Source organism: Bos mutus, chromosome 2 (assembly GCF_027580195.1).
Source record: "Bos mutus isolate GX-2022 chromosome 2, NWIPB_WYAK_1.1, whole genome shotgun sequence".
Taxonomy (NCBI): Eukaryota; Metazoa; Chordata; class Mammalia; order Artiodactyla; family Bovidae; genus Bos; species Bos mutus.
Window position 1 is genome coordinate 37401487 of NC_091618.1, and position 12524 is coordinate 37414010.

Here is a 12524-nt window from a genome sequence, read left to right on the forward strand (position 1 = left end):
GATCAAAGATGGAATTATTTACCTGAAATTGGCATGCTTTAAATCACTTCTACAGTATGACGTTTGCAACTGCAAAATCAAACATTCTTCAAAATATTCTTGCTTTCTCAGCTGTTTCAGACCCCTTAATATTCTTTAATTTCTTGCCCCTCAGCTCCTCCACAGCAGTACTGCAATGCCCTCCATAGCCCAATCACTACGTGCTTTTTCCAAACTAAATGAAGTGGTTGAATGAAGACCTCCAGAGTTTAAACATCTCTTCTCCTCTTTGCGCGAGACGCTAGCACACTGCACACTTGTTTTCTTGTCAAAACCTGCCTTTACCTATCTCCATGCCTCTCCTCCCCCAGTGTACACCAGCTTCTCTCCTCACTTCATCTTTCAAATTTCAACCCATCCTTCAAGGCTTGGCTCCAATACCACTTCCTCCCTGAAGCCTTCTCTAAACATATTTTTGCTCTGAACACAAACCCCTTTTGCCCACTATTATGGAATTCATCATCTTTGGCGTGTGTGTTGAATGTAATCTATCTTATCTCCTTAGCAGAGCACTTTAACTAGAATGGAATTTAGTGAAATATTCAAAATAACCCATGTCTTATGCCATAAATAAGCTGTTCTCTTCTTACATTTATTATTAAATGAAGAAACGTTCCCAATTCCCTTTTCTTCAAAAGCCTTTTAGGCATTAAACTGTTGATTAGCCACACACACACAAAAAAAACCTTTTAATCTCTGTTCCTTCTTTTTAAAATATTGAGTATTTAGTGTTGGCAGGCCTGGTAGAGCTGTATTGGGACCTTTGTGGAAATTTTCCACAAAATATATAATGATAAAAATATAACTGCAAAAAAAAAAAAAAAGAAAAGTTCAGTAGCTGTCTTAGTTTCTCTAGCCAAGCCTAAGACAGGGGGTCTTATTCAAGTGATTTATTAAGGGATTGAGAAAAGCAGGATGGGACACAACAAAAAAAACTAGGTAGTTTGTGGGGTCACTGGGGACTGGATTCAGCTTCACCCCACAGGGAGCTCTCAGTTACAGCACAGAGTAAGTCCTAACTTGAAGCAGAGGGCAGTCACTGTCCAGGGTTTGAGGGTGGTGGTGAGGTGAGGAGTCTTGCTTCCTGGTGCCAGAAGCTCCCATTTGACTGAGAATAGTTATCCTGAGTGGGCTTCTCAGGTTGCACAGTGGTTAAGAAGCTATCTGCCAATGCAGAAGATGTGAGTTTGATCCCTGGGTCAGGAAGAGCTCCTGCAACAGGAAATGGCAACCCACTCCAGTATTCTTGCCTGGGAAAGTCCAAGGACAGAGGAGCCTGGTGGGCTACTAAGTTCATGGGGTCATTAAGAATCGGACATGACTTAGCAACTAAACAACAAGTTATCCTGAGAAATGTAGCTGGGAGGTATCATCAGCTATCACAGCAGCTGGGGGGTGGGTGCTCCCACAGGTAAAGGATCTGAGAGGGGCAACAACGTCATTCTCTATCTTGACCAATTAAATACCTTTACAAATAGCCCTTACTATGTTGAGGGAGAAGATTTCTTAATAAATTTCAAACTTTCAGCAGTTGGCTTTCTTAAAGCACTTTCTTCCTTAGGTATCCATGATCACATTTTCATGCTTCTTTCTCAGACTCCTTCATGGTTCTTTCTTCCCTACTCAGCCCTCAAATGCCAGTATTCTTTTCATCTCTTTCTTAACTGTTCCTTTTCCTCTATACTCTCCCCAGTGACTGCTTCCAATCTTAAAACTTCAGTTACAATAATATGCTATTGACTTCCAAATCTATATTTATCTCTCTCTCTTTAGCTGTGATCTTGATCTTCAATTTCAAATCTATATAACCCTCTCCTTTCAAAACATCTCTATTTGAACTCTTCACAGGCACCATATATTCAAAAGGTCAAAAATTAAATTTTATTTTCCCCTCTAAAATTTCTCTCCTTAAGTGTTCTTGTTTCAATAAATGGTGCCTCTGTCCATCCAGCTGTCTAAGGCAGAAACTCAGGAATCATCCTTCATCCTCTCTTCACCCTCCATCTCCATCCATTCACATCCTGAATGCACATCCTCAACATTTCTAGAACACATGCCCTTCCCTCCATCTGTACTATCACTGATCTTTTTTTCTTTTTTGGCCCCAACACACGGCACATGGGATCTTAGTTCCCCAACCAGGGATCATACCTGTACCCCTTGTCTTGGAAGGCAGAGTCTTAACCACTGGACTGCTAGGGAAGCCCCTTTACTCTCATTATTCTTATATATATATATATATATATATATATATATATATATATAATTTTATTTATTTATTTATTTGGGGGTGTGCCAGGTCTTTATTGCCACAAGGGCTTTTCTCTAGTTGCAGCAAGTGAGGGTTACTCTCCAGTTGTGGTGCATGGGCTTCTCACTGTGGTGACTTTTCTTGTTGCAGAGCAAGGGCTCTAGGGTGTGAAGGCTTCAACAATTGCAGCAAGAAGGCTCAGTAGTTACAGCTCCCAGCTCTAGAGCACAGGATCAATAGTTGTGATGCACGGACTTAACTGCTTCATGGCATGTGGGATCTCCCCGAATCAGGAACTGAATCTGTCTCCTGCACTGGTAGGAGGATTCTTTACCACTGAGCCACCAGGGAAGCCCTACTATCATCATTCTGATCCAAGGCACTGTTGTCTGTACCCTGAGCTACACAATAGCCTCCTAACCTCTTTCCATGAATTCAGTCTTGTCCCAGATTTACTTCACTCTCTGTACTGCAGAAGAGAAATTTTTCTTAAACTTTCAATTGCTCCTTTTTTAAAATGGAACTATAATTGATTCACACTATTGCATTAGCTTCAGGTATACAGCACAATGATTCAGTAAGAAAATATGACTAAAGTCTAAACTCAATGACTGACAAGGTTCTCTATCTGCTCCTTCACTTTCTACTCTGTCATCATTATAATTAATACCTCCTACCATGTTTGGCATCCTAGGCATAAAAGTGAGTGCTTTGTCAGTTTCTAGAAACTTCATGCCCTTTCTCAGCTTCAGGCCTTTATACTTGCTGTCCTTTCTTACTTCATACCCATGATTTAAACCTTTTAATTCTGAATCAACAATTCTGAACCAAATTAAAAGTCCCTTCTTCAGGGACTGGTCCCTAATTCTTTTATACTTTCCCTCAACATCATGTATTTTTGCTCATCATATTTAATCATCATTATTTGATGTCTTATGTTCCTAATAAAGAGAGTCATCTGTGAGCACAGAGACTCTCTTTTCATGAATGTAATTCCTGATTCTGAGAATACTGCCATTATATAGCAGGTGCTAAATATGAATGGATACATAATAGCTCATCGAACTTGGGTCTCCTGCATTTCAGCTAGATTCTTTACCATCTGAGCCAGCAGGAAAGCCCTACATAGCAGGTCATAATGAGTGGTAGTTTTACTCTAAGATCACTGAATTGAGAATCCCAGGTCCTGCTGTAGTTTAATGGAAGACTTCAACCTAGTACTCCATTAGGACATCTCTACGATACAACTTTGGGCCTGTTAGGATTCTATCCATATGAAAAAAATTATTTAAAAAATATTCTACCAAATAGAGGGCCTATGAAATCCAATATCCCAGACAGAGAAAACCTGCCTCATCACTCACATGAGACTAGCTGGGTGTAGCTGCTGTTTTCTCAAAACATCAGAGTTGCAGGATCCCTCTCAGGGAGTGCAACAGAGACGAGGACCATGTCTGACTTTAGAACATATTAATGAAAACTGACCCATTGGAGAGAGTCCCTCCTCAGTTATCTAACTTTCACACAAAAGTGAATTCAAAATCCACTTGGTTGCTTTTTTTTTTTACTCTTTGTCTCTCCTCACTCTTTATCATTATCCACTCTTTACAGTGAACAAATTTCTATGGGGAGCAGCTACCACACAGAGAGGAAGCGCCGCTTCATGGGTGCAGGAACTATCCACACTCTTTATTCCCCTTTGAAGTGCATCTGATTTCACTGCCTGGCTCCCTCCAAACTCCACTTGCCTAACATCAAACTCTTCTCTATGAGTTGTGCTTTCTCTCTCTCTCCTTTTTTTTCTTTTAGCCCCAACTAGCTTTTGAAAGCTTTTAAAAAGAAAACGTTACTTTTATCCTCTACAGTATGAGGTCTGCAGATCAATAACCCCACTGGGTAAATCTTAAATGGATCACACTGAGGTAACGCTGAAGGAGAAAGTAAAAGCTGGGGGCAGTGGAGGAAGGTGGTTGAGTGGCCAGAAAATTATAAACATTTTCATTAACTTACAAATGGAATGTACCAGAATGAGAAAAATCAATAGGTGAGTGAGGGGATTTACTATTAAATTTGCAGGGTTGACTAAGGCAAAGAACATCTCTCCAGGTCTGAGAATTAAAAATCAGGGAAGCCTCACTTGTTCGTGATGACCATGGTTAGGCTGCCCATAAGGCTGGGAATCCCAAGGGTAACTTGACCAGCATCTAACTCATGAACAGACAAAGTTCATGCTTATTCAGCCTTGCTCCTGGAGACTAAAATTGTATAAAACTCTATTATGATGAAATATTCACTGGTCTTCCCCTTCTTCCATTAACCCCAAGGATCCAAATATAATTCAATGCATTTGCGTTTTGTCATTTCTGTATTTGGGAGAATAATGGGTAGAAGGGAAGAAAAATAAAAGGAAAAACATCCTGTGCAAAGAAAAACAACATATAAAACAAGGTAGCAATTAACAGAAGAGGTAAAAGTCACCAAGAGGAAATAGGACACTACCTGAGAGACTCTAGTGGCCTCCTCTAGGAATTTTTTCATCTCATCTTCGGAGAATACCACATTCATGGCAGACCCGCTGAGTAAGAAGGAAAAAAACAAAACAAAACAAAGAGGTCAATTTCTTTCACCACTTCGGAAGTAAAGCATGCTAGACACGATTGCTTCTCAGAGTAGTTCCAGGAAAACTCTAGTTTCAATTTAGGGTGAGTAAGAAGGTCTCTCTTTCTACATTGAAACTTTATGTAATCAACAGGACAATCAACCAAAGTAAAAAGTCCCCCAGGTTGGAGACGGTAAAAAGGGTGTGAGAACTGTGAGAATGCCCAAAGAGAACAATGGTAGGTCTTAGAGATGACACATTCTCAAGGTTCATCCTTTCTCTTTATCATTTTAACTCTCTTTTGGTTCCAGGTAACACTTAAAACTGTAACAAGATCCCTGCCAGGACATAGTTTTCTAAACTTGTGTCTTCAGAGTTCAGTAGCTACAGCAGATTTTAACCCACAAATATGCGGTCAAAGCAGTTCATTCCACTATCTCAGCTGGGTTACAAAAGAATCAATTTTTTTTAGTAACATTTGCTAATATAATGTACAGTATCTGACTGAAATGTATTCGGCTGTGTCCTTTCAAATTCTTGAGAAAGAATACTATCTGAAATCAATTTATTCGGAAAGCTTGCATTTGCAGAATGGGATAGGAGGGGAGGAAAGAAGGAAGACTAAGAGGAAGGGAAGCCATAAAGAAGAAAAATATCACTTTCTACTTCCTTTTAAAAAGTATCATTCGCCTTACCTTTTCTACTATACGGCAAATTTTATGCATAAAGAGCTTTCAATTTCTTCATCTATTTAAGGCAAGAAGGCTAAGGTAATAATAATGTTGATAATTCACAGCCTAAGAAACTAAAAGATATGGACTGAAATGATGAGAAGAAGCACAGAACTCAGAGTTGCTTTCTGCAATCCTCCTTAAATGTCTCTATGTTGTTGAAATTAACTTACATTAATACTTCAGAGAAGTAGTATTATCAGAATGTGGTTTACACAAAATGTCATTTAAATAAAAAGGAAAGTTTTCCACCTCATTTGAAATTTTTCATTATTTTAAAGGATCGCATCTCCAATTCCATTTACACTTGCAAATTGTGCACAGCAAATTACGTTTCTCTTATTATCCCCTGTTCACTGAAATTGTTCCTCACATGTGGTAACATCTGAAGAAAATAAGTAACAATTGACAACTTCTCCTTTGATAGTAAAACTTAGTTTCCAAGTTTATTATAAAAGACACTGTCCATGTCCTCCAACATTATAATTCACTTATTAAAAATTATGATCTCAAAAAGAACCCCACAGTATTCAAACCACAAGCACTATTGGAAGGAGATGACAAGAATCAAAGATTAACTTTCATTTCTGAGTATCAGAAAACAGAGGCTGCTGAGAGACACCCCAAGCTGGTTTTGTTTTTGCTCTTCAGTTTTTTTAATTGTCCTCTTCTCTAATGTAAAGATATCCTCCCTTTGCTTGGCAAGGAGAGGGCGTAAGCCATGCTTCTAAGATGTAGGACTGGACACACTGTTGTCACTCCCAGAAGGAAAAGCACTAACTGCACTGAAGAACAGTACCCAGGTCTTCACCCTGGCTTTGTTGACGTGGGGATTGTCGACGGATTTACAAATTACTACACATCAAAGCCTAGTGCTCCTAGCATACAGAATGCAGTTTGGTATCTCCTATTTCTGAATAATTGCTTCAGAACACAATATATATTACCTCAAAACATAGGAAGGTCTCAACAAGCAGGGGAAGCCCACAGACTTCGCAAATTCCAATGCCTCATTCTAATGAACAGAAACAACAACAAAATGCATGAATAGTGTAAAGTAGTCAATAAAAATGCAGAATGGTATCATTAGAACAAGTGGTAACTCAACTCCTTTTATTCTTCCTCTCAAAAGACACCATTAAAATGTAAATTGGACATAGAAATACATAAAATTTCTAGTTTCTAATTCTAAATATCAAATCTAGTTCAAAAATAGTGTGAACTTCTTTTCATTGTCGGAATCTTAATGAGAGTACTCCTATCAATTTATAACCCCCACTTAACTGCAATCATGGAAATACAGCGACTTTAAAAAGTAAATTCACTCAGCATAGTGTATTCTATCTGCCCTGCAGTTAACATCCACAGTAGCTAGCCTTCAGGTCGTGACTTTTCAAAAGGAAATGTTAAAAACAGACATGTGATTCTCTTCTTACCAAGGTGTTAACAGCTTTCCATGGTGCCTGAGCCACCTTCAGCTCATCCAAGACAGCTGAGAAGATGGAGCGGTCCTCAGCCCTGTCGATCTGCAGAGGGCTCGTGCCCATGATCTTGACGCCATTCTTGTACAGAGGGACTGCCAGGTTGTTCGGAATCTGGCCCCCAACTGATATGATGCAGCCACCACATGCCTGAAAAATATGTCCTCTTATCAGCTATTGGATGATCAACAACTGGGCTAATACTACTGCCTCCATTTCCTTACCGAAAATGCGGAACATGATTGTGATATTTTCATTATTCCCATCAATGGATAAAAGTTATGCCACAGAGAGATAAACGGATTTTGTGCTGACTTTCCAGGTACACACACATGCACACGCACACTAGTCACTCAGTCTTGTCCACCTCCTTGCAACCCCATAGACTGTAGCCTGCCAGGATCCTGTCCATAGAATTCTCCAGGCAAGAGTACTGGAGTGGATAGCCATTCCCTTTTCCAGGGGATTTTCCCAACCCAGGGATCGAACTTGCGTGTCCTGCATTGCAGGCAGAGTCTTTATTGTCTGAGCCACCAGGGAAGTCCCCAGGCACACACCATCCAAAATCTTTGTTAAGACTCCTGGAAAACTACATGTGATTAGCATGAAAGACTCCTGTATATGATTACCAAATATGACTTCCATACAATTACATGTCAATGTATGACATTTGCATGTGTGGCAATTAGAAAATCAAGTCAATGAATATTTTCATCCTGTGCTTTATATTATATTCAATTAATTCTTGAACTACTGTTGTAATTTCCTGAATGGATACAGATCTCTCACTTTTTTTAATTTTATTTTATTTTTAAACTTTACATAATTGTATTAGTTTTGCCAAATATCAAAATGAATCCATCACAGGTATACATGTGCTCCAGATCTCTCCTTTTAACACTCATCTCTGCTGTTCTTCTCCACTCCAGCACTTCACATTCAGATTGTGCATGCGTGCTAAGTCGTTTCAGTCACATCTGACTCTTTGTGACCCAATGGACTGTAGCCCGCCATGGACAGGCTCCTCTGTCCATGGGATTCTCTAGTCAAGAATACTAGAGTGGGTTGCCATTTCCTTCTCCAGGGGATCTTCCCAACCCAGGGATCAAACCCAGGTCTCTTACGTCTCCTGCATTGGCAGGCGTGTTCTTTTACCACTAGTGCCAAGTGGGAAGCCACAGATGCAGACTGATTGTTCACAAGACTCCTCACCAAGTTACTTCTGTATTCAGAGTTCTCCAAATGTTTCTGTTGCCTAAAGGGTAAAGTGTTAACTCTTTACCACCGGGGCCATTAAGGCTTTCCAGTCTTATCTACAATCACTCCTCTCAGCGCCAGGAAGACCACCTACCCCCTGTCACTACCTACATGCATTCCCACCAGCAAGCTCTCTCACCGCTTAACCTTTCCCAGCCTTGTTTCCTTCCTTCCTTCTCCTTCCCCTTATCTAAACTAACCACCCCTGAAGTGCAGTCTAAATCCTAATTCTCACTTTGACATCCTCTCCCCTTCACTGCTGCTTGGTACCTGTCTCCAGTACCCATAACTGATTTTAGTTCCAATTTCTGTACTATTTGCCATATAAGCAGTCCTTGAATTATTAACATTAATCTCCTATGAATAGTCAAAACACTAAGTTTTTTTTTAAGCACACAAAATCTCAAATTTCTCAAGACTAGTGTTATAGAGATGATGGGGGAATCAGTGAGGGACGGTGGGGAATTGGATTTGGATTTAGAAGTCCCTCCCCTTCCTGGTTCCCTCTGTGAAACTCTCCCTGGGATTCCATCCCCTTGTCTATAAAATTAGGATAATAATACCTGCCTACTTCATAAGATTTCTATGTATGTAGATTAAATAGGATAATAAACATTAAAGGTGTTACACCTTGTAAGCATATAAATAAGACATTATTATTTATATTAGAAAATATTACAATATCAGATAGGCCATTGATCTTGACATAATTTATCTTTGCCTTAACAACCTACAATTGAATATTACTGAAGTAATAGGTGGCACTAGTGTTAAAGAATCCACCTGCCAATGCAGGAGACATAAAAGGCACATGCTCAATCCCTAGGTGGGGAAGATCCCCTGGAGGAGGAAATGGCAACCCCCTCCAGTATTCTTGCCTTGAGAATCCCATGGACAGAAGAACCTGGCAGGCTACAGTCCGTAGGGTTACAAAGAGTTGGATATGACTGAAGTGACTTAGCACACACACAAATGTTTTTCTGTCACTGTTTGAAATTATTCTGAAATATTACTGAAAGGGGTGAAACTAATTTCTCTCTGATAAGAGAAATTATATACTGCCTAAGCAAACACCCTGCAATTGAGTACTTAAATGCATTGTAAACATTATGGAAAATAACAGTCCACATTTCTGCATACTTATGAGTACACTTAAGCTGCTTTTATCATCATTTTTATGTTCACTATTTATTTTTTGCAAAACTTTTAATAAAAATTATTCTCTTAACTATAGTATTTTTATTTGCTTATTATTTTAGTTTATTAGTGGCATTAATATTTTAGAGACCTAGAAACTAATTCTTCAATTAAATATTAAATATATACAAAAAGTCTCTTATGTGAAAGTCTTCAAAAATAAATTCTAAAATTAAGGGAGAAGTAACCAGCTATGAGCAAATATTAGAGTCAATTGGACTAAAACAGGCATTTAAAGATGAATTAAAAAGCTGTGTATAATAAATATATCAGTAGTTTAAATAACTATGGAATTGATTTCAATTTTTCAATAAATTAACAACTTTATAAATAATAATATAAACTGCTGCTCCTGTTTTGTGTCCAACTGTTTGTAACCCCATGGACTGTAGCCCACCAGGCTCATCTGTCCACAGGATTTCTCAGGCAAGAATACTGGAGTGGGTTGCCATTTCTTTCTCCAAGGGATCTTCCAGATCCAAGGACCAAACTGGCTCTCCTTCTTGGCAGGCAAATTCTTTACCACTGAGTACCTGGGAAGCCCCATAATATAAACTACTACTACTTAAATACGCTGTGTGTGTGCATGCTAAGTCACTTCAGTCATGTCTGATTCTGTGACCCCATGGACTGTAGCTCATCAGGCTCCTCTGTCCATGGGATTCTCAGGCAAGAATACTGGAATGGGTTGTCATGCCCTCCTCTAGGGGATCTTCCCAATCCCGGGATTGAACCTACATCTTTCATGTCTCCTGCATTGACAAGTGGATTCCTTACCACTAGTGACACCTGGGAAGCCCATTTAGTACATTACTATACACCTAAACTACATTTTGACCTTCATGGTTTTCACTCTGAGGCAGTTATTACTTATCCCTATTTTACAGCTAAATAAACAGGCTTGGTGAAGGTCAAGTGACTTGCCGATATTTCTTACCTAGCAAACACAGAATTACTTGAATGAGATTCTGCATATTGTAAAGCACCTGCTGTTACTGCTAAGTCACTTTAGTCGTGTCCGACTCTGTGCGACACCATAGACGGCAGCCCACCAGGCTCCCCCGTCCCTGGGATTCTCCAGGCAAGAACACTGGAGTGGGTTGCCATTTCCTTCTCCAATGCATGAAAGTGAAAAGTGAAAGTGAAGTCGCTCAGTCGTTTCCGACCCTCAGCAACCCCATGGACTGCAGCCTTCCAGGCTCCTCCATCCATGGGATTTTCCAGGCAAGAGTACTGGAGTGGGGTGCCATTGCCTTCTCCGTAAAGCAGCTATGCTTACCTAATATGCCAAGTCTGAATTTGAAATCAATCCTGTTTTTCTGGCTTGTTTCAAAGGTGGTGAATGTTAAAGGGTAGAAGAGATATTTCTCAAACATTCTTTCTGGGAAGTAGTAGATAGAAACACTTTCACTCCAATATCCTATTCTCATCATTGACCTCCAAAAATAAAGACCATTATTTGGAAGACAAATCATGTCCATAGGAATGTTTTAGAGTAATGGTGTGATGGTTGAGTGCAGATTTTGTCTGCACAGCAAAGGGAATTCAGTAAAAGAGAACATATTTGAGGGATGAAGTTAATAGAGGAGAATTTTGTGGAAGAATTTTATCTTAGATTGGTCCCAACTCTAAGCACAGAGCTTGTAGAGACTAAGAGAAGAGAATCTGGTATCTACACAGATGAATTAATATCATATACAATCACTTACACTTAATTTCAAGTAATTTACTGAAGCAAAATATTCTAAAATGCAGATTTGTTTCACAGATTTCTAAATATGTTAGGCCTAAAATAATTCCACTAGGCTCCCAAAGTTCTACTGATCTTACCTAAACTTGTTTGTAGCTTAGTTTCCTAGTTTTTAAACCTGATATCATGAAGCTAAGGCATCACCTTACAAAAATATTTCTGCAATAATTTTTAAGCTGAAATCACACCACAAATTTATTTTTAGTGGTGAGGAATTAACAGAAAATACTTCAAATGTATTTCAGATCATTTCAGTTTCTTTTATATATTAATCACTTAGGTCAGTCCTTATTTTACAGACAAATTAAATGTTTTAATATAGACAGAATGCAATATAAGAAAGTTTGTCTTACTAACAGATATACCATTTACTTCACCAAAAAATAGCCCTGATTTTTGTAATTTCATGTATTTTCTCTAATTTACATCTTCATTATTTATACATCCATCAGTGAGGTTGCACATGCATTATATTTCAGTAATTCACATTTTAGTAAAACATTTGTAACATTTCAGACAGAATCTTAAGATTTAATTGCAATGAAACCAATTGCTAGGAGTGAAACCCAGTTCTAGTTTAGAGTGATCCATTCCCTAAGGTGTTTTGACTATCACTAATTCATGGCTGTCACTCTTTCATTCACTTAACTCAAGCTGTGATACAGAGGTACCACTGTCTATTATGCATATGATGTGCTTAGTTGCTCAGTCGTGTCTGACTATTTCCAATCCCATAACCCATTTGCTGACTGTAACCCACCAGGCTCCTCTGTCCACAGGATTCTCCAGGCAAGAATACTGGAGTGGGTTGCCATGTCCTTCTCCAATACATATGGCATCAGGTGTTAAAAATAGGAGAATTAAATAATTAAGCAGAGTACATCTTTATAGGGTATGATCCAGTAAATTATACATTGTAAAAGAAAAAAAATACATAATCAGGACTCAAATCAGACAGGACATAATAAAGTGTCAAACATGTTGCCTGAATTTTTAAACTCAACCTGTTTTTTAATGAGCAGAATTAAGAAATGGGTCCTAAATAGGGTTTGGAAGTAAAAGAAAATAAATGTGCTTTGCTTATAACTTTTCAAACCATGAGTCTCCAAAGAAAGAAAGGGAAATGTGAAGTTAGAAAGGATCTGTGAGAGTCTCCCTTATCATCATAGTCTATAAAGATTATTGCATAACCCATAACAACTGAAGCAATTTAGCAGCA

General features: G+C 38.8%; 1 protein-coding gene across 1 annotated transcript in view; it reads right to left on the reverse strand.

Moving 5' to 3' along the window:
* Positions 1–12524, reverse strand: part of CPS1 (carbamoyl-phosphate synthase 1) — a 140200-nt gene that overhangs the window by 28570 nt on the left and 99106 nt on the right. The window contains exons 26-28 of the mRNA XM_005888993.3: positions 7057–7251; positions 6568–6635; positions 4790–4865 (exon numbers count right to left, since the gene is read on the reverse strand). Coding sequence (XP_005889055.1) covers positions 4790–4865; positions 6568–6635; positions 7057–7251 — 339 coding nt within the window. The remainder of the gene's footprint in view (positions 1–4789; positions 4866–6567; positions 6636–7056; positions 7252–12524) is intronic.